Genomic DNA, 22,238 nt, shown 5'->3' with positions numbered 1-22,238 from the left:
CATGATTAAGCGCAATATTTTTCGCTTAAAATGTTTATATTGATTATGCCATAACGTCTCCACTGTAGTGTGAAATGTGTATCATGCTGAAATGTTGATGTTGCAGCTGACAGATTGCACTGGAGTAATTGTATTTAGCTTAAATTGAAGCAAACTGGCAATTGCTGGAAAAAAATGTTTAAATACCACAGAGCTATTTCAACATGGTGCATAATTTTTCAGATGTATCAGCATAACTGGATATTCTCCTGACAATTTGATGACTAAATATATATATTTTTTTCCTTGCTCTGTTTTTCTCTCTAGTCTTCATTAAACTGTGCTTGTTGTTTTATGACAAACTGGCTGATGTGTAATCATGCTTATCTATGTTGTTTTCTGTAATCTTCACAATCACACAAAACAATATAACAAACCTTGCTCATTATTGTGCCCTGCTGGTGCAGAATATCCACCTGGTAGCAAAGTGGCTGGGCAACCTGGAGAAACTGCTGGAGCGCTACAGTGAGGGCAGTCACCCAGACTACCGTGTGTTCATGAGCGCCGAGCCGGCACCCACCGCGCCCGAGCACATCATCCCCCAGGGCATCCTGGAGAACTCGATCAAGATCACCAATGAGCCTCCCACTGGCATGCTGGCCAACCTGCACAGCGCCCTGGACAACTTCGACCAGGTGACTCATTGCTCCTGTCACCGAGAGGAAGAAGCTGGCTGCCGTTGCACTGAGATGCCTTTTCTTATTTATGTCTTTCTTTTTCCTTTTCTTTCTAAGAGCAGCTTGACAGAAGATTGTTCTTGCTGCAGATATTTTTAGTATTATTTATAAAAATTGTATTATTCTTTCAAGTGTATGGGCTACTGTATATTTCTGTATGTGAACAATGAAAAAAAACAAAAATGCCCCTGGTTTCTTTCCCCCCCTTGTCTGTGTGGCAGGATATTCTAGACCAGTGCTCCCGGGAGCAAGAGTTCAAGACCATCCTGTTCTCCCTCTGCTACTTTCACGCATGTGTCGCAGAGCGCCGTAAGTTTGGGCCTCAGGGTTGGAATCGCAAGTACCCCTTTAACACCGGAGACCTCACCATCTCGGTTAATGTGCTTTACAACTACCTGGAAGCCAACTCGCAGGTGAGCACTAGAGGCAGGCCTTTTACTGCTCATGCTATATTACAGTGTCCTTTGCTTTACAATTAGAATATATTTCCTTCTGAAATGTCTTCAGCTATTATAAGCAATGATGAGCAATCAAGTGTTGTTAAAAAAATACACATAGTATTGTAATATACATCAAACATAATCTTTTTGAATCAGTTTATTCAGTTGAACATGTTGAACCAGTATGGACATATAAAGATGTAAAGACATTAAAGCATGTTTACACTACAAGCACTGTTTGTCATAAAGCGGGCACCCTTTTAGTCACATCTATAGATAGATTTGTGTCACACATTTATCTATTCAATATAGTGGAACACGTTTTTTCTGGTGCTGTGCTAGGTGCCGTGGGAGGACCTGCGTTACTTATTTGGAGAGATCATGTATGGTGGCCACATTACCGACGACTGGGACAGGAGGCTGTGTCGCACCTACCTGGAGGAGTACATGCAGCCCAACCAGGTATGAGAGAGGCCCCACTGCACTCCCCTCTGGTCTAATGGCTCTCTAGAATGAAGGAGCCAACATGGGTGCAAAGATAGCATTCATGTCAATGTTTAAAAGGCAAACATTTTTACATTTATCAGTGAATATGGGAAAAAATATAAATATATATGAATATTATGTAGCTGTAGCAGTGATGTTGCACTGAGGTTGTCAGTGTTGCCTGCATTAGAACTCCCCCTTCTGGAATCCTGTGGGAACACCAGAACTCTGCCAACAAAACTGAGAAGGAAATTATCTTCTTACAAATGTGAAGCTGTTGGGTGACATTTCTTTTCATAAAGATACTTTTATACTGACATACTTATTTCGCTCTTAATGATTTCCTGTAAGATAAATGTAATAAATTAATACAGTCACTGTGCTTCAAATTCAGATGATCTCCCGATATTGAGAAAAAAATTACATAAATTATATTCTACAATAATCAGATTACAAATAGCTGTCACCATTAGAAGTCTATGAATAAGTATCTGATCTTTGGATTTAATGTTTTTTTTAATGAAGGATTTTTAAACCATATTGAAATTATTAGGCAGTTGGGTATAAATGTTAGTCTTTCAAAAAATTACATTTCAGAAATATTACATATTTTTGTTTGTAAATTATTTTATTGACCATTGTATTTTCTATATGTGCTGTATTGCTGTCTACTCTCTACACTTCCACACTTTTTTGTTGGCTTGTTCTCTCCAAAATTGGTTTGAAGTAGACAAATGTCTTCCTGGATTTTATTGTATTTTGCCATTCAATAGTTTTTTCTGAATACAAAACATTTTTATTGTCCTCTTTACAACTTAAAAATACAAACCTTGTTATGTTTTCATGTGAAACACAAAAGTACAAAATAAAATTTACTTCCCTCAAAATAACAAAAGCACTTTAAGTGTGTGTGCATATATACAGAAGTGTGTCTATGAATACCTAATTTCAGTTTTGTATGAGCTCCAAAACCCATGTTTCATTGTGACTGATGTTTTTGTGTTTCAGTTCGACAGAAAGCTGGCTTTAGCTCCTGGGTTTGTAGTCCCTTCAAACCTGGATTACCAAGGATACCACCGCTACATTGATGAGATGCTGCCACATGAAAGCCCAGTGCATTATGGACTACATCCTAATGCTGAAATAGAATTCCTGACTGTCACTTCTGACAATCTGTTCCACACACTGCTGGAGCTCCAGCCCAGAGACGCTGTGATCGGGGAGGGGGCCTCCCAAACCGTGGAAGAGAAGGTCAGCCGAGGCAGAGAGTGAATGAAATCTGAAGCAGTTGACAGTCACATTAACACTACCGCTTTCTTATTAAATGTCATTGATTATGACAGCTTGGTGATTTGTTTCATACCTTTTGATGTATATTCTGTATTTCAGCATTTAAATAATATTACACTTTACTTACAGTGCATGAATAGAGTTTATTTTCTGGTTGCACGTTTCTAAAGCCAACTGTTAATCATTTTGTTTTTACTAAATTTAAAATAAAAAGTCCACGAAAGATCTATAATATGACCTAGATTACAAATACTATGGTATTTATGTAACCACATTTTTTCTTATTATTTTTCAAAACCAGTAACTACATTTAATACAGGATGTTTATGGAATATTAATAGTAATTGCTCTTTGTGTGTAGTTTCATAAAAGCTGGAACAAGGTGTTGATTTGTCATCTGGTATATTGAATCAAAAGAGTTTAACTAATATAAGTTTTTTTTTTTTTTAAGGTGAAAACAATCCTTGATGATATTTCGGAGAAGTTGCCAGAGGAGTATAACATGTCAGACATTACCTCCAAGACGGCAGAACGTTCTCCCTATATCTTAGTATGTTTTCAGGAGTGTGAACGAATGAATACTCTCCTATATGAAATCAGACGCTCGCTGAAGGAATTGGATTTGGGACTGAAGGTTGGTAAATGTCTCACAATCCATCTTCTTGCACAGCTCATACATATGTGAAGTGTGAAGCGTAATGAGGTGGTACATAACTACGTGTCACATATATTTAGGGAAAATGCAAAAGCACTAAACATATAATATTCCCCTATGCATTATTGGCCGTAAAAATTTGACACGGCTCCCATCTCGTCTAAAACTTCAAACTGTTTTGACTAGGTAACTGGGCAATTACGAGCAATAGTCAATGGATTTCACCCGGTATACATGCCAATGCAGATCTCTCGCGTTTAAATTATTCATAACATTAAGCGCATTCTTTTAAATTAACCTACACACGAAACAGAACAAATGGTGCTTTAATGTAGCAGCTGATGAAATAACAGAATTGTCAAGTTCAGCTCCTTGATGTGTTTTCCCTGCAAGGATTTCACTATTTATCATGTCATCTTATCACAGTCTCTTTTAAGCCACAACGAGTGCACTTACGCTTTCTTTTGTTAGGGTGAGTTGGCAATTTCCTCAGAGATGGAGCAACTGCAGACAGCTCTTTTCTTTGATAATGTTCCTGACACCTGGACCAAGCTAGCATATCCATCAACATACAGTCTTGCACAGTGGTAAGTAACATGTCATAAGCCAAACAGCATTTGTATTACTTGGTGTGCATCAAAAGGCAACATCAATTGCAAAACACTTTAGCATTCTTATTTAAGGTGGTGGAGGTCGGGATGAAAGGAGTCTCTCCCGTGTGTACGCTGGGTGTTGGAATGGCTTGCGAGCTTCATCAAAATGATGAAAACATCCAGAATCCCGTAACATTTTTTGTAATAATTGTTTTAAATAAATGACCTACAGACATATGATAGCTGATAAGTGTGCTTTGTGTGTGTGTGTGCTTGAAAAATCATAGCTATGATTTAAATCTAGAAATTGTAATCCAAAGAAATTGATTTTTTTCCATACAAATTCTTTCCATTACAAATAAATCTTTCCCTTTTTATCTTATCAATGTTTCATGAAGTATATGCACAGCACTGTCCTTTCCTATTTTTGTCAAGTTTTGAATTTACTGCAGCTTTCTCACTGCATGATCCTGCTCCTAATAATATCAACCCCCCCCTCAGGATATCCTGGTAAAAACAATATATATGATCTGATCACCATAGAGCCTGGCATAGACTTATGTTTACAACAAAAAGAGAAGAAATTCTAAAATTGGCACAAATACTGCAATTGCAAAATAATAGTAATTTCACATATTATATTAGTAGTTATAGTAGTGTTAATAATCATTACAATTAGTACAGAAACCTGCTCTTTACAGAAGACTTCCCAGCGCTTGCCTTCAGTGAATTTTCTGCAGAATTAACATTGTGAGGCCAGCTGACTAATGTTGCGATTTGAAGACACAGCAGAGATGACGATGATGACGGTGACGAAGGCTGTGCTCTCCTCTCCGCAGGTACAATGACGTTCTCCTGCGATGCCGAGAGCTGGACAGCTGGACCCAAGACCTGGCCCTGCCCAGCGTTGTGTGGCTTGCTGGCCTCTTCAACCCCCAGTCTTTCCTCACAGGTAGGCAGCCGCCTGGCACAACTCATTAGTAATTTACTGCTACAGTAGTTTTTATAATTACTGCCAGGAGGCCTCATTAAATTTGCTCTAATGAATAAATATTGTATTTCATAGCTTGATTACCAGATCAGCTCAATGCTTGAATGTCATAAACAATTATTTCCCTAAATATTCATCACCTCAAAGTGGATGATCATTGGTATTTAATACTGGTATTTTCAAGTGCATCTTTATTATGCTAATAGTTTTTGAAGCAGTTATGTTTGAAGAACAAGAAAAAAAAAAGCGCTTTTTGGCAAACTAAAAATAAAGATGGTAAATGGAAAATGTATTATTTTAGCGCAGGCACAGTGATGGGAATGACAGAATTAGACAACCAAAATGTAGCCTTTTGGTCCTTGCAGTGCTGAATATACAGCTTTCTTATTTTAAATGTCAATCTCTGAACCATTTACAATACAATATACATATATATATATATATATATATATATATATATATATAGTGTCAACATCAATGGCTAGAAGATATTCAGTCTCTGTCTGGCTTTCCAAACTGTGGAAAAAAATAATGGTATCTTGTCTAAAGCTGACATTTTGGTTTTGTGGCTCTCAATAGCTAGGCTATGTTGAAAAAGTATTACACGTATCTACGTTTCAAAAATCAATTTCATCATATATATAAAATCAAAGGTGAAAATCAAACTTGTCAAATGTAGGAAAAAAGGTTTTATTTAGTGCACAGAATTAAACATTTCTCAAACAATGAAGGTGTCGATTTGTTTTAAAGAACATGTGAAAGGCTGATTAGTGGTGTTTTGTAAACTCCTAATTCTACAGAGGTACTTGAAAGACAAAAAAATTAAATTATTCAGGCTCTTTCAAAACAATTTGTGTAACCATGCACACTGTGGGGTTGAGTTACTTCAGCTCTAACTAGAACTACTTATGTTGAACAATAAAAATACAGAACTATCACTCAACTACAGCATTCCAACAAATAGATTTATTGAAACAACCACATCTGTCGTCTTTTTGTTCTTATGGACTATTAAAAAATAGACAACTATGGTTTGCTACCTTGCAGCTGTAAAACACTGGATGATTCTTTGTAGGGGCAGGGGGTTATTTTTACTTTGTGTATCTATTATGAAGTAGGCTTTTACTGATGCTTCTCTAAAGGAATAAGTATTTGTTAAATTGACACCTTTTCCTTCTAGCTGTAATGCAGAGTTTAGCAAGGAAAAACGAATGGCCTTTGGATAAGATGCATCTGACGGTGGATGTCACAAAAAAATTCAAGGAAGAATTTAACCAACCTGCCCGAGAAGGGGCATACGTCTATGGCTTATACATGGAGGGTAAGAGACCACCATATAAGATTTGATGCAGTATAAAAAGCTTATCATACATAAATACATTTGCCAGAAATGGAAGTGTAGTTTTGTCTGCCTGCCAATCAGACGTATACAGAATAAATAAAGCATTAAAGAGTGAAAAAATATAAAGATACAGACACAGGGACTGAGAAGTGTTAAGAACAATTTATACAATCTTGAAATAGTAGCTGCAAAAGGAGGCGGGGGGTTAAAAAAAAAAAAGCTTTACAACTAGGAATGATTTACAGGTATAAAATTCCCATTAGAGCTTGCTAATTGTTTCCAGACCATTAATGACAGTTATCTAATGAAGTATTTCGGGGAGCTCTGCCGTATATCATGTGTTCACTCTCAGCTACACCGAAGGTAACGGCCCCACCACCCTGCCCTTCCCGTCGTCTCTGCACAGGTGCCAGATGGGACACGCAGGGCGGAAACATCACGGAGGCCCGTCTGAAGGAGCTCACGCCCATCATGCCTGTGATGTTCGTCAGGGCCATTCCCAACGACAGGCAGGAGACGAGGAACATCTACGAGTGCCCGGTGTACAAGACCAAGTTCAGAGGTGCCACCTATGTTTGGACGTTTAGCCTGAAGACAAAAGAACGGCCGGCGAAGTGGGTTCTGGCGGGCGTGGCGCTGCTCCTGAGCGTGTGAAGGCAAGCGAATCCATTCCACCATACATTTCACATAAGACACTGGACGACACCTGTAGTTTTAATTCAAGTTTATTTTTTTTTGTGTGCTTCAAAAAAAAATGTGTACTTAAAACTGGTCAGTATCTTAAGGTATACACCTATTGAATAAAAATGTTGATAGAGAAACAACTTTTGTACATGTAATATTTTCATTTGTTACATCTAAAAGCCAAAGCTCTTTAAGCAGAAAGAAAATCACAGGATTATAACAAAAAGTAAATGCTGTATCAACCAAGCATTAAAAGGGTGGATTTAGCTTGAAAAATATGCAAAGAAACAAGTTATTAAAGAAAAAAGTCCTTGCTGTTGAGATTATGAAAGATGGAAAATGGAAGCACAAGATTCAGACAAATACATGGTATCTAAATTAAAGGAACACTGCATTAATAGATGCAGTAAGCACAACCCAAATTTCACAGGCCAAATTTTAGTGCCCTGGTTTTGCATGGCAAATAAAATTTAAAATTTCACATCTGATCAAATAGAACTTTATACATTTAAAACAATGTAATCAGAAAACAAAAGCAGAGGAGCTATTTAAACCACATCAGTTTGGGTATTGTGTACAGGTAGAATCACTTCGACTCCTTATGAAAGCAAAGCTTAATGGGGATCGAATTCACCCCCTTCATTTAGAAATGAGAAATCACTGTCGCTGTATCTAATGCCACTGCCTCCATATACACCCCTTGCCCTTCCCCACTTCTGTATAAAAACAATGACATGCATTTACTTAACATAAAAGCTTTCCCCCATCTCTCTAACTGTACTCCAGAGCAACAACAAAACCATCTAAATGTGTGCAAATACAGCCACAGTAAGAATTTCCCAGATCCAAACAATGAAAAGGCCTGATCCGGAAACAGCAGGGCGACGCTTTCCAAAGCCAGGCTGCTGCTGCGGCCGTTCAGTTTTCCTCCTCCAGCTCCAGCTCTCGTTTGAGGCTACACGAAGAACAATTACTTTATTATGTTATCCCAGTGTAAAATCTGACTTAAAATTCTTTGCATTAAGTGGAGGAAATAAATGTGTAGCAAATGTGAAACATTAATGTGGTTAACTAAACGTAGAAGAAAAAAAAAATTTGAATGTGACTGTGTGGAAGACATCTTAAGCTCTACCATAGCACATGGTTTATTAAAAGGGGTCTGAGGGTTTCAAAATAATCAGGAAAGCAATTACCTTTTCAAGTAGGCATGCACATTGTCATAGCCATGGTATTTTGCCAAGTAGACCAGCACCCCAGTGGCACAACGCCCTTCTCGCTGTCTACAGAAACTACAGTTACAGATTCCTCGGCAAGGAGGGCAAAGCCAGTCCTGGAAGAGAGATTCAGTCCACATTAACACGGGTTTAATTCCAGTGATTTCCATTTATTTTTTGTATATATACATTTTTAGTGAATCGTTCCCCCCCAACAAAAAATGCAGTGGGGGGGACAAAGAAAAAGTAACCTTTAAAATAATGTCTTTGTTTTGTTATTCAACGCTTTAAAACAACTGAATACAGTGAAGCCCTAGAGACAGCGGACCGGTGGCATTTAAAGACCACAATATACAAGACTATCACTACCAGAGACCATTTTCCACTTCAACTTTTCAGGGCTAATTGTGACAACTAACTTTTTTCCCCTTCATTTTCTACTGTGAAAATCTCACCCCCATTGCAAACAGCGCAATGAAAGAGCGGACACTCACCGCATCCAGTAGGGCATCTCGAACCTCCTCCCCGTAGCGGTTTCGGAGACAGGGCCCACAGAACTGCCCCCTCACCCCCACACACTCCGGATTGCGGCAATTCGTTTTGGTGTCGGTTGTTTTTTGGCGACACTGGTGGCAAGTCGATCCCTGTTGAAAATAAATACATTGATTCACATGTGAAGCTGCATCCTCTTGACTTTTGTGTTGGCGTGGGGGTAAACCAATTTGGCACAAGCATTAGTTTTTAAGTGTTCCTTGAGCAGCAATCGTATTTAAAACAACTTGTAATTTGTTGGATGGATCTGGTGCTATACAGACATCACCACTTCCTGCTGCAATTGCTTAAGCAATGCTCTTCACTTCTCACCGCCCGACACATTTTTACACTTATGGGAGAACTTGTGCTTTTAAGGCCTAAGCTTGCACACATGCAGCAGGAGAGTTTGCTCAGAACTGCCATCTGTCTGGCCTCCTCCACAGCGGCCACACAAACGCTACACAGAGGCACTTCCACTGCAGGGGAAGAGGTTTCTCCAGCAGCTTAAAAGTGACTTCAGACCGATTCACAGCCTTAAAGACAAACCCTGGAGCACTGACTGGGAACTGACATATTGGCAGTGATTCCCCTCTACTTAAAGTTTAAAAAAAAAAAAAAAAAAAAAAAAAGACTTGTGCAAGAGAAAAAAAAACAGGTATGTTCTTAGCACTAGGTTGTGATGTATGCTTTATTTTTAAGATCTCCAGCATTTGCTCTTTTAAGCCATTAACACATCTTGAGCTTTACCCTCTTAAAAGCATCTCCCTTGAAAGATGCACAAAATGTGTTACGTCTCTGCACCCCAAGATACTCACAGTCGACCGGTTATACACCTTCTCCCTGACGTTGAAGCAGATATTGTCCAGCTCGCTCTCCGTGATCTCCTCCACGGGACGCACCCTGTGAGGGATGACCAGAGCTCCGGTGTAGCTCCTGCGCCGCGGCGCTCTCTGCAACACACAACAGGAAGTGGTGATGGCGTGGCCACAGATCACAGTAAACAGACCGGGGTAGACAAGAGTCATGGATCAGGCTTCAAGTCGAAGAAGCTAAAATTACAGGGGTATAATTACTTCCCTCAAGTTTTAAACCTGACCACTTCCAGCAGTAATCTCCTGGACTATGGCTCATCATACCAATTTCTTTCTGAAGAACTGGAAACTCTTCTAGAATTTCTCAGCATTTCATCAAACCAGGTGGGGAGGAAACCCCTGCAAGGCACACGGTTCACACCGACCAGGAGGAGGGCCTGCTCTCACCTCTTCATAATCCTCATCCGCCTCCCTCCTGCGCACCAGGCTGTACTTGTCCTCCTGCTCCTCCTCTGGTGGGGGGCTGGGGGGGCCCTCGATGAGGGAGCGGGAGCGGGTGTGGGGACGGGAGCTGCGCTCAGGGTTTCTCCTGCAGGGGCCTGATCCCAGAGAGCGGCGCGGCATCCGTCGGGGCTGCAGAGCACAGCACACACATAAAGAAGCTTAATTACGCTGAACATACAATCAAAATGGTCAACCATACATTTACAGTGGTGCTGGTAATGCACGGGCTAACACTATGTCAGCTGCTATGGAAGCTGTGCAGGAATGCGTCAGTGACTTCAGTAACACTTACTGAACTTGCAGAAGGCAGAGTCATCCTCCTGGGGAAGAGTCCTGACACGCCCTTCAGCTCAGACATTAACTTTGCAAGCTGGGAACAAATGGGAACAAAATCAGTAAAATCTCTCAATTGAAAACCGCAGTGAGCCCATCCTGCAGGTTCCCATCTTACCATGGCTTTGTTCTCCTTTATATTGATGGCCCTCTTCGTCATAAAGTTGGCACCTTTTTCGTCATCTGACTCTGAATCCAAACCCATCTCGTTTTTTTGCTGGTGGAGAGGTTTTGTGGGCGTCTTCTTCCTGGCAGGGAATTTCATGGCCACCTTTAAGGGCTGCGATCCCCTTCGCCTCCTGCGGGGCGAGGCGTGTTCTTCGTCCGAGTTCACCGTCTGAGATGCAAAACACAGAAGAGCAGTGTGTTTAAGTTATTGGATCAGTTGGTTTAAACCCTGAAACACATCCATGACACACAGGCCCAGTTTAAGTGCACTATTCATCACTGTGACAGGATGGGCATCAAGTCCACTTGATTATCACCAGTCTTGGACTCTAGAATATTATTTTAGATGGGGTAGTCCAAAACATGTGCTAATTTGAGGTCTGTAAAACCAGCTCATTATGTTCTACACAAAGGTTTTATCTCAGACTAAAAGTATTAACTAAAAACATACCCGTTACAATACTAAATATATTTTTAAATGGCAAACCTTACTTCTAAAACCTTCATTAAGGGAAAAAAGGGTCAATCTCAATGAAAAGTCAAACTAAATTGTAGCAATGTAGTGCATCCTCTAAATGCCTTGTGATGGGAAGTACTTGTAGGCAACAGCTCTTATTAAACAAAGCACTGTGGCTTTGGTTAACCTTTTATTAATGGCATTCTGTTACTCAGATTTGCCATTTACGAGCACCCTTTTTAAAAAGCTTTTTTAGAGTGCAAAAAAAGAAAGAAAACCTTTAAGATGGGCTAGATGTCACCTCCTCTGGCATAGTCTTTAATAATGAATATAATCTGTAATCAAACCATGTGCCAGTTTATCATTCAACACACACACTCCATCTCCCATTCTGTACAATACATTTAAAAAATAAAATAAACAATGATTGACTTTTCCTCATGGCGGCCCACCATATTCATGCTAATAACTGATTAAGTTGATTTTGCAGGAAGTCCTACCCCTCCTGTGAGCAAAGGACATACCATAGCACCCATAACATCGCTGAACGTGGCTTCCGAAAACCCGCAGAGAGACTCCTCCTCCGGGGCTTCGTTAAAGATCTTCAGCTTGCCAGCTGGCACTTTTGCTGGTTTTAAGGTTGTCTTCTTCTGAGAATGAAAAACAGCAAATAATTAAAAACTGATGCATGACAAGATAGAAATAAAGAACAGGATTGTGGCAAACATGACATACCTAACATTAACACTAATCCCATTTATAGTTGACAGAATATTGTGCAGGATTAATACTACACACTAATGGAGATCTACAATATCAAAATGCCTACAATCTTGTGCCATTTCACTTCACCACCCTGACTTACTGTATTGGCATAACCATCCGATCCAAAACTGTCACAGCTGTCATCTGAAGAGGAGGTCTCCATGGGCACCAGGGGCACAGTGCGGAAGCTTCTCAGATTCATCCTGACCAATGGCACGACTGCCTGCAAGGTTCAAATGAGGTTACAGAGACACACATTAAAACAGATCACAGTACAAGATTTGGACATTTAAACAGCAGGGCTATTGTAGCCCATGATCAACACCGACACCTGGGGGAGGACAATTCACAAGTCTTACCTGCGGGCCCAGAAACTTGTGAGTTTCAAATAAATGGCTTCACCCGTGATCCCGTTCAAGTGAACTCGGATTACACACAGGCAAGTGAATTATTAACTAACCTCTGTTCAGGTTTTACAATAATCCTTTGTAGTGCTATTGGCTGCCAGACAAATCAGTCAACAATACGTTTGTCTTCACTTTCAACAGTTGGTTTCACTTAAACCACACCTGCGTCTAAGACGACCAGATATTTTTAAATGCACAAAAAATATCAACTGCAAAATAGTTGAGCTGCAGTTACAGATTTTGCAGTGGAAACCCCCATCTTACACTTTCGCGGGTCTCCGCCCCAACCTGTCCTTGAAACAGTGCAATTGAAATCTGAAATACTTCCATAAGCTGCACAAGCTGAACTCTTCATAGATCACACCGCTTTCATTCAAATCAGCATGGTTTAGAAAACTAAAATAAATGACAATACAATTAACCTCAACGTGACTTCAAATTGTATTGTTCTTGGTTTGGTTTTAAAATGCATTCACGTAGCACAGCTGCAAAGTTACTTTTTAACAATATATATATATACAAATAGCAATAATGGAAATACATTGCCGTTATTGTTATATAATGCGCTTGTTGTATGAGACCCCCAAAACAAAATCCGCTGTTTAAAAACAACGTCCTTGCTTTGCACGGGGAAAAGGTGAACAGAAGCAAAACTCGCTTTTAAAACTCGTTTGCATTGTAATGCGCGGAGCTCAGGCGCTTACCTTTGCACGACTGCGACGCATTTTCTTATTTTACTGGTTTTGCTGCGACTGGTTTCAGCTCCGGCTGCTGCTGCGTGTGCAGGGTGCGGGGAGAGCAGTGGCGTTTTCGCGGCAACCAAGCCCCCTTCGGAGGCAGACACATGCTTCGATTTCCCGCGGTTACCTCAGGTCCTTAAAGATCAGCGGAATGCAAGTTTATATCGGTGGAACTAAAGTTAATAAACAGTCAAAACAAAGCATATATTTAACTGGGTATAACATTGTTTGTACAAATTCAGCCTTAACGGTAGGTACTGTATTGTATATGGGTTTATTAAAAAGTTTGTAGGTAATCAAGTTGAACAAAATCCAGGTCCTGTGCACTGGCGCCAAATCGGTCTTTGTTGAAAACATTCGCTAATTTACATAAAAGGTACACAGACTAGATCACTGCGGCGCATTTTTTAACAGCTGTGGCGAAGTGTTAATCAACCGGATAAGGTAGCATGAATGGCGCGCTTTACCTACCCCCCCCCCAAAAAAAAACTATAATGCATAGTGTGTGTTGCATTTTTGTTGTTGATGTACCTATGAAGTTCAAAGATAAAAGTGTAAATAGTAAAATAGTATTCATATCAGTGCTTGCGCGCTATCTACAATAAAACACGTCACGACCTTGAAATGAAAAATAAAGTCCATACAAAATAAAACAAGTATAGTCAAACTCACACATATAAATAGATACACATATAGTGTGTGTATTATGTATATAATACGCAAGGCATATGATAAATTAAAGGTACAATTTATACAAATACAATACAAAATATCAGTACAGAAATGTATATTAAACATTACAAACGTACCTGTAATACAATTCTGAACATATCAGCAATTTAAAATTAAAATAGCTGTATCTAATTGTAAGTTCATACAGTATAAAACATCTGGCTGTGCTATACAAATGTATTTCCTTCAAATAAGGTCGTAAAGGATATTGTGAAAATATACATGACACTAAAAATAGTCCCAATTCATGTTAACAATAATTTCAAATATAAGTTCCAAAAACAAATGTAACAACTGAAGTGGCTGCAATTATAACAATGTATGTTTAAATGAACAGCTCTTTTAAGACATTACCGCTTCTCAGTTTTATAATATAGTAATAGTGCTTTTGAGGTAGACAACGTAATACATATTAATAGATCACACTGAATCTACGTCCAAATGGCCATATTACTGTTATTATTATTACTATAAACATGTGAGTAGTAACTTTTAAAACATTCAAAAGAACAGTAGCTTTTTATACTGCTGATAGTGATATGGTACAGTAGTTCAGCTTTAATGTCTCCAAGAATAGTGCTCCCAATTAATATTTTAGGAGGCACAGAAAGATCACTGCATTACTTAAAATATCATATATACTGAATCTGTGTCCTTTAAACCACCCTGACCACTGCACTTACACATGACACGTGTGTAAACATCACCACAGTCTGTCAGCTTCTCCAGAGAAATGTCCTGTAAAGGTTACGGCCGACCACGACCCCAGCCGCCTCTCCTAGGTCTTCCTCTGGTCTGCTTAAATTCCGGCCTGGGTGACTTTTTCAGTCGCTCGACTTTGATCCATCCACCTTCGCTGGCTTTGGCCTCCTCTCCGTTCCTTGGGGCGCTGTTGTCTACCGTAGACATGCCAGGTATTACCCGGGGTGAGTTCTGTGCTGCCATGGCATATGATTTTGGCTTCCCGGTGTGGAAAGTTCTGTTGGGCCTCTCGCTTGATTTTGCTCCTGTTGGGTAACTGTTTTTGCGGAGACTGGTTGGTGTTTTACTGCCTGGCAACCGTTCTCTTTCGGACGCACTCTCTGAGGTAGTGCTGGATGGGCTACTGCCTTTGGAGCCTAGATGGATCGAGGAGAGTTTCCTTGAGAGCCCTGATGTGGGGGAAGAGCTTCGGGAGTCGCTCCAAATGGACAGAAGACTGTAGTTGGGCGACCTCCTGACGGCTGCCGCGTACGAGCCCTGGTTTGCACAGTATGTCAAGAACTGAGGTAAACTCGTAATGCTATCACAGCTGGAGGGAGGAGCAGCAGCGTTGTTGATCTCTGAGGTATTGTTTTGCAACTGTTTCATTCTCAGGGCGTACATCCACTGGGCATCCACATCTGAAAAGAAGGAGATAAAAATGGTGAAACGGAAGTCAACCACAAAGCTTTTCTTTCCTTAAGCTGCCGACTTCATGTATGTTTTGATGAATTTGTGTGTCAGGAGTATGTGCAGAGGAGCTTACCTGAGTTTGATCTGCTCCTTGGTATCCCCTCGATATTTGTTGGAGCCGTCTGGATCACAAGCTCCACTGTCTTGATGTCATCTTGACCGCTCTTTTTGTTCCATTGCATTGCATGGATGTGTCTGGTTATTTTTGGAGATCTGACGTCATTCTGTCAAAGCCATGACAACATGGACACCACTGAGCAAATTTAAAGCATTTTGTTTCTTTCAAGAAGCAGCAAGAATATGTTATTTATTAAAGCCTTGTGATTATCATGGACATGTTAACAGGATGGTAGTCTCTGTTGTAAGGAAGCTCTTCATATTTCAAGGAAGGTGTTCTATTCAAGGAAGGTGTCCTTCATATCTTCTCTAAAGACTCTTAAACATCCATTAACTCATTTATCAATTGATACGTAGGAGCTAAACTACTGTTAAAAGGTTTAATCCCATTGACATCACGTCTATAAAGATGAGGTTTTCACAGAACACACAGAGACCTCTCTATAGTTCCTCTCTTCCACAGAACAAGTTGACTATCTGGCCTTTAGTCACATATTAAGACAACAAACAAAGATGACAAACTCAGTCAGAAGCCTAGACAATTATTTTATAGGCACATTGAAATATCCCACTTTTCTGCAGCAAGATCTATTTCCTTGAGCCAAATCTAGACCAGCTAACTCTGCCTCAAGTAGTTTATTAAAACCTCAGGGACCTTTTTTCCACATAATAAGACAGACGTTTTGAATTGAGGAAGAAGGCTCACCTCGTAATTTATGATACACTCAACAACCTGGTTCTCGCTTATTCCAACAATCCACTTGTCCATCACGAATGGTGGCTGTAAAACAATGGCATGTGTTAAAAATAATTAATTACAAACCCTATGTGATAGTGTGCAATTAGTGGGCTACATTTAATGATCAGTAGAGCTGCTGTACATGTCTGACTAAATACAGTTTAGTATCGTCAATGGAGATTTGTGTAACCTAAAGGCTGGTTTTCATGTGTTCATGAGCATCAACTCAAAGGCAATATTGGTTAAACACTCTTGGGATACTGTCAATCTGAATGTTTTCCTTTACATTGTTTTCATTTTAAGGATTGACTTTGTTATTTTGATAGGAAGGTATATGTAGGGGAATTGCACATCAGTGGCTTTACATATGCATATGGTTAATTTAATCATAACTGCATGTTTTTATATATAAAATCATTATAATCACTCACCTTGGTCATCTTAATTCCATCCACGTCAGGCCTGTTAACATTAAAAATGACATCCTTTATGTAGGTTATTGCAACTTCATCCCCATCAAGCTCCATGTACATTTTCCATTTGCAATCCTGAAACAAATAAGGGAAGAAATTAATCGCCCGTTTCCTTTTTATTTTTCTTGCACATAACCAAACTACAGTGTTTATCTGAAGCAGTCATATGAACAAATAAGAATATGAATCTATATCTTAAACCAACAGCACAGCCTAGAGGTCATTATACTGTAATGCCTAGGTATGTAAAAAAAAATCAAACCACAAGAATGGAAAATAATGTCATTCTCCAGTACAAACATTTGAACATTACAATACAATTACTGGAGTTTTACATTTTTTGAAAGAAAAACAAAAGTGTTTGTTTTAATCAGGTAAAATGTATTTCAACTGCAAGTTCAAGTCTTCCTGGTAGTGCAATACATTTGGTGTTTTTCTACATAAAATGTTAAATAATGAATGTTTAGACATGGTGATACCATAATCCCATCACTTACATTTGGAATTAGGGTCCTAATTTTTTAGATATTCATTTAGTTTGGACTGAATTAGGTAATATATATACTACTACAATATTTCTCTTAAAATAAAATAAGATGCATCTGCTGTTGTACTGGACAGAAATCGACAAAGAAACAGCGAACTGTGAATGAACTGTCTAAGAATATAATGGCTAGCTGAGCAAGAGGTAGTAATGATAGAGCCAAGACAAAAATACACTGTCTTCAGTATTTCATCATCAAGTTCAAAGTTTCGATAGCAAAGAGAATGCAAGACAGACTTCAAAACAACCTATAATGTACAGTACAGACTTCCAGTGTGTACATTTTATTCTTAAGAAAGGACTATTCCCAACACACATACACACACACACACACACATATATATATTACAGTTTTACTGCACAGCCCTACTGAATTCATAAGCAGCTCGCTATTGTATTCAATTTATGTTTCTTATGGAAATAGAAAAAATAAGATCTGTTTTAGTTTAAAATTCTGTCAGTGATTATGTGGAAGTATGACTGCGTATCGCACGCAAACATCATGAAAGTAAAACCTTGTAATGAATGACAAACCTGGCTGTGTTTTATCTGAGCTGCTGGACATAAAAAGACAATGAGCGTTCCACAGGGAGCACCCCCCCGCCCCCACAACACACACAAGGACCCCACCGGCCTGGGAAACTGAACAACCACTCAAGAGGCCTGCGGTAGCGGGAGGAGACACCGAGTCTCCGGGAGGAGCAGCTGTCCCTTGGGTGGGTCTGGGATTCACAGAGAGGCAGAAATACATTCTGATTCAGTGCAAAGCAAAGACTGGAACATAAATGTAATGTGTGCGCTTTATATAAATTAGCACGTTTTTAGGCCTATATAAAGGATTTATTTTTTCCATTAGGAAAAAACGTTTGGACCTTTTCCTCATGTACAGACCTGTGGCTTTTGCTTTTCTTTCTCTGGTCTGCTCTGCATTCTCTGAGCAGGAATGAAAACTTCCTACGTGGCGTGTAATTAGTCAGACAATCAAAGGATGTTTCAGGTCTGGCTCTGTAGTGTCTTTTAATTGTTTGACAAAGCCTGGTTTTAATAAAGCTGGAGGAACGGGAGAGGCTGAGGACTGCTCTTGTCTAATCAGCTTGTCAGATCCTCGTGCGCTGGCTGGTGTGCCGCGCCGCCAGCCCCTCCAGGACTCCTCCATCTGCCTGACGAGCCTCACACAAAAGAAAGATGAATCCTGGCAAAAGCCTTCACCTTTTCCATTCCTGTTCTTTCGATCTTGTGTACCGTGGTTTCTCATTCAGTTTCTCAATAAAACCAAAAAAACGCAGGCTCACACACAGCCACCGCTAGGGAAAGAGATCAACACAGTGTTGGAAAGCACAAGGTGACCCATCCTGAGGCACAACAATGTCAAAACGGTCTTGGTCCATGGTACCACTGTTGTGGTACATGTACTTGACTTGACTAAATGCACTTGTGGTACAAATTATCTGAGGCTGTTTTCCGGGGCTGTGTGTCAGAAGACGCAGTCATTTAGGGAGCTTTTAGCACACTTATCACATTAAATGATACAGCCGACAATCATACAGACAAATGAGGGGGTGAAGCAAACACCAACCAGAAATAACAGCTGCATGAATTTAAATTGCAAGTGGTTGTCTAAAAAACGTTGGTAATTGTGCTACAGGTGGAAAAATAACACATAGTGTAGTCAACAGAAACTAAAACACTGTAAAATAATAAGCACAGAAAGAAGGCTTTGTGTGTTCAAGTTAATGAATACTTGAACAATCTGTAACATTAGACTCTAACAGTGTACGTTTGGGGAGAATGCCAGTGATGGTAATATAAACAAAGATAAACAATATGAACGTTGTATACATGAAAGTATAGGACAAACTATTTTATGTATTGTTGCAAAACAACCAAATTATGTACACACTGTTAGTTTAGTTATACGCCCATTGAGAAATAATTATTAGTAGCTCAAACAAGATTTTGTTACAATAAATAAATACATTAATTAATTAAACAGAAAGTCATGTGACTCACTCACTATTCATGATTTTTTTTATTGGAAAAATTATCCACAGAATGTTAAAAACAAACTTAGATTTAGATTATGTGGTGTAACAAAGCACTGGTATCACAACACCTAAAACCCATGCACCATGAATCAGAAAAGTCTGGTGTTATTGCACAACTGGGTCTTTAGATATCAGAGATTAATGCAGCTTCATTTCTTCTACATATTATTTACTGATTTCCTAATCAAAATGTTATGTAAACATTTCCCAGACAAAGACCAGTTATGTCATACTTCTGTGTATTGTTCCTCTGTTATAAGTATGATTTGCAGTGGTCAATATTCTATAAACAAGCACATACTGCCAGGACAGAAATCGTTACATTATTTTACACTATATATTTTAAAGACATTTTAAGACGTACATATATATTTATCTTTGTAACAAGAGAAGAAACCGTGTTTCTGCAGTACACATCTTGCATGCTGACAAAGCCTTAATGATTCTGGAGTTTCCACAATTGTACTGAGCCTCAGGTCACAGCTTAGCTCCATTCGGTTCACAATTTGGGAATTCTTTTGTGTTTGGATCACAGGGGACGAGAAAACCCTGTACCAAGATCACACAAGTACTGTTAATACATGGTGGCCTTGTCGGTGCAGTGTCATGACCCACTCCTGCATTGTCCCGAGGGTTTTTCATGTAACTAAAAAGAAATCCACAGGAAGCTGTTTGCACAGAAGTGCACTAATAACCCTAACCAGCCTTTTCCAAGTTGTGCCGAGGTCTAGAACTGAGGCTGTTTTAATCACTTCGGCAGAAACAATGTCTAGTAATGATGTACAGGACTATAGCTGTTCTAATGAAGATTCATACATAATTCAGAACCTTTCACTTGGCACCACTGTGATATCCTCATTAGCAGAGACCTACAGTGGCTGTCAGATGGTGTCCATACAATTGCAGGCATTATTTTGTCTTTGAGAAGTGCAGCTGCTTCCATGACACCGCCAGTATATAAAAACATGACGCCAGTTTGTTTTATTTAGTGCTAAACCTTCCAGTTTGTAAAAACAAGGCTGACATAGAACCTGACATGAGGCAGGGAAAATAATTAGCTCTCATTTTCTCAGCCTCCTATTTCCTTCTACCCGCTGTGTTTTCTACCCACTAAACCACCACATGTCAGTCGAAATGGGAGGCAATTAGCGGGCTCATTTCAGCCCTGCAAATGCACTGAAAAGAGAGTATTTATGATGGGACAATGAACAGCTGAAAGATTAAATAACATTTGCCTTTTAAAAAGAAAATGACTTCTGGCTAAATGGGCAATTTTTGATTATATTCAAACAGCCTGAGAGAAGCATTCCCCCCCCCCACCCCCCCCCGCCCTTCGAGACACCCCAGTAAAGGGCCAGAGCGACGGAGAATGAATATGGAACGTTACATTTAGGAGAAAGATTATTTTTCTTGTATATAACATTTCTGCAAAATGTGCACATAAGTGTCAGGCAGTGGTCAATCCTTGCTCAAAAGCGATGTGGTTAGGTCATGTGATTAACAAAACCTGCAGCAAAGAAACTCTTAACTCGGAGGAATTGCCTACACAAATCTGGTTTTATTCCTGTGATTCTCACTAGCAATTCACGAGAATGGTGTTAGGGAAACTGTCAGACTTTTGTGCTTCCTACCTGAGGTCCACTTCCAGCTTTCAGATGGTAACCAAACACCAGTTCCAGATTTACTATTTTCTTTTCCTCTTCTCCCATCTCCAGTTCAGCCTCCTAGAAAGACAGCATTACACGGGACAAAATGACCAGAGGGAAACAAAAGCTGCTTTGTTTTAAATCAATCTAAACTCTTACTTAATTAATTAATTCCTGAAAATGACAGTGCTACCTGAAACTATGTAAAATGAGACCCATGTCTCTATAGAAATATACACAATAAATAGTATTTAAATAATGTTTCAAACACAGAACAGAACAGGACTGTTCCCCCAGTTCTCCCAGTATACCTTGGTTAATGGAGGGAAATGGAAAAGTCCCAGATAATCACTGGTTAGGTTTTCAATCGCACTCTGGAAGAAAACAAAATATATAATTTGATTTAACTTCAACTTATAATTACATGTGTATATACTTTATGAATGTGTGTGTCTAGCTCAGGTTAGTGGTGTCCACCTACTCTGTGACAACAGCAATAACAACAGCAGGACAAAGTTGCTTTCTCTTCAAAACATTTAGGCACGAACTCCAATACACTAGGCCTCCGTGTCCCAGAGGTCACTGCTCTGTACTCTAACGTATATTGCCTCAAATTGGTTGTTGACCACTAATAATTGTATGATAACAGCTCTGACTAGTACTGCTGGGATCAATTTACACATCATATCTGCCAAAATAGACGATAAAAAACAAAAACAAACAATATTCCCCCTAATGACTTGTTGTTTGAAGATCGGTGCTGTCTGCATTGTTCAACCTGGCTGTCATGTTTGTACCTTTAAATGAATAATGTGTCCCTTGGATTTGATGCCCATGTCCTTCATGTCATCCTCTCTGAGGAGGAGCAGTCTCTTGCCCGTGATGTGATGTTGTTTAAAGAGCTCCGCGTAGCACTGCATGTCACACAAGCCCTCTGCTATACGAAGGAAAAGGCAAACGTGGCTTCACAATCAGAATCACAGAAAACCATCAATTCCTCATTCACACATGTAACAGCTGTACTAGAATTAACAAAGAATAGACGGTTACACTCAAGAACCACTGGAAGACAAATACAATTACTTGAAAAATACAAATCACATTTAAAAACAAACTTCAAACCTAACATTAGGATTTCCAAAAATTAATAAACTACCATTTCATTATATCCCTTAGACAGTGAATCGTCATATAATTATTTAACACAGGTTTATGTTTATGCGCGCACACACACACACAGTATATATATATACACACAATTACATGTTTCAAGTAAATTGACGATAATGAATTGAAACAGCTCTCCTACCTTCTCCAAAAACCTGCTGCATCCAGAAATACTGTGAAAACACCATTAGAAAATGTAGTTATAAAACT

General features: G+C 39.4%; 3 protein-coding genes across 5 annotated transcripts in view; 1 reads left to right on the top strand and 2 right to left on the bottom strand.

The window, feature by feature from the left end:
- The window catches only part of dnah9l (dynein, axonemal, heavy polypeptide 9 like), a 64,202-nt gene extending 56,865 nt beyond the window's left edge, over window positions 1–7,337 (top strand). The window contains exons 71-79 of the mRNA XM_066688023.1: window positions 447–674; window positions 938–1,129; window positions 1,499–1,618; window positions 2,651–2,893; window positions 3,384–3,566; window positions 4,059–4,174; window positions 5,020–5,132; window positions 6,352–6,492; window positions 6,920–7,337. Coding sequence (XP_066544120.1) covers window positions 447–674; window positions 938–1,129; window positions 1,499–1,618; window positions 2,651–2,893; window positions 3,384–3,566; window positions 4,059–4,174; window positions 5,020–5,132; window positions 6,352–6,492; window positions 6,920–7,167 — 1,584 coding nt within the window. The 3' untranslated portion in view covers window positions 7,168–7,337. The remainder of the gene's footprint in view (window positions 1–446; window positions 675–937; window positions 1,130–1,498; window positions 1,619–2,650; window positions 2,894–3,383; window positions 3,567–4,058; window positions 4,175–5,019; window positions 5,133–6,351; window positions 6,493–6,919) is intronic.
- cdca7a (cell division cycle associated 7a) lies at window positions 7,223–13,316 on the bottom strand. The gene is made up of 10 exons (XM_066688029.1): window positions 13,096–13,316; window positions 12,085–12,207; window positions 11,744–11,869; window positions 10,713–10,931; window positions 10,554–10,631; window positions 10,205–10,390; window positions 9,761–9,895; window positions 8,906–9,055; window positions 8,391–8,527; window positions 7,223–8,152 (listed from the first exon to the last, which is right to left on the bottom strand). The coding sequence occupies exons 1-10, from the start codon at window positions 13,114–13,116 to the stop codon at window positions 8,116–8,118; spliced, it is 1,212 nt and encodes a 403-aa protein (XP_066544126.1). The 5' UTR covers window positions 13,117–13,316; the 3' UTR covers window positions 7,223–8,115.
- A 492-nt stretch (window positions 13,317–13,808) lies between these two features.
- map3k20a (mitogen-activated protein kinase kinase kinase 20a) overlaps window positions 13,809–22,238 on the bottom strand; it is a 30,260-nt gene continuing 21,830 nt past the window's right edge. For all 3 annotated transcript variants that reach the window (XM_066688025.1, XM_066688026.1, XM_066688024.1), the window contains exons 13-20: window positions 22,171–22,201; window positions 21,659–21,798; window positions 21,173–21,235; window positions 20,847–20,939; window positions 16,585–16,701; window positions 16,121–16,195; window positions 15,371–15,521; window positions 13,809–15,245 (exon numbers count right to left, since the gene is read on the bottom strand). In XM_066688025.1, coding sequence (XP_066544122.1) covers window positions 14,611–15,245; window positions 15,371–15,521; window positions 16,121–16,195; window positions 16,585–16,701; window positions 20,847–20,939; window positions 21,173–21,235; window positions 21,659–21,798; window positions 22,171–22,201 — 1,305 coding nt within the window. In that variant the 3' untranslated portion in view covers window positions 13,809–14,610. The remainder of the gene's footprint in view (window positions 15,246–15,370; window positions 15,522–16,120; window positions 16,196–16,584; window positions 16,702–20,846; window positions 20,940–21,172; window positions 21,236–21,658; window positions 21,799–22,170; window positions 22,202–22,238) is intronic.

This window comes from Amia ocellicauda, chromosome 16, assembly GCF_036373705.1.
Source record: "Amia ocellicauda isolate fAmiCal2 chromosome 16, fAmiCal2.hap1, whole genome shotgun sequence".
In the NCBI taxonomy this organism is placed as follows: Eukaryota; Metazoa; Chordata; class Actinopteri; order Amiiformes; family Amiidae; genus Amia; species Amia ocellicauda.
This window is presented reverse-complemented; position numbering and strand designations above follow the sequence as displayed.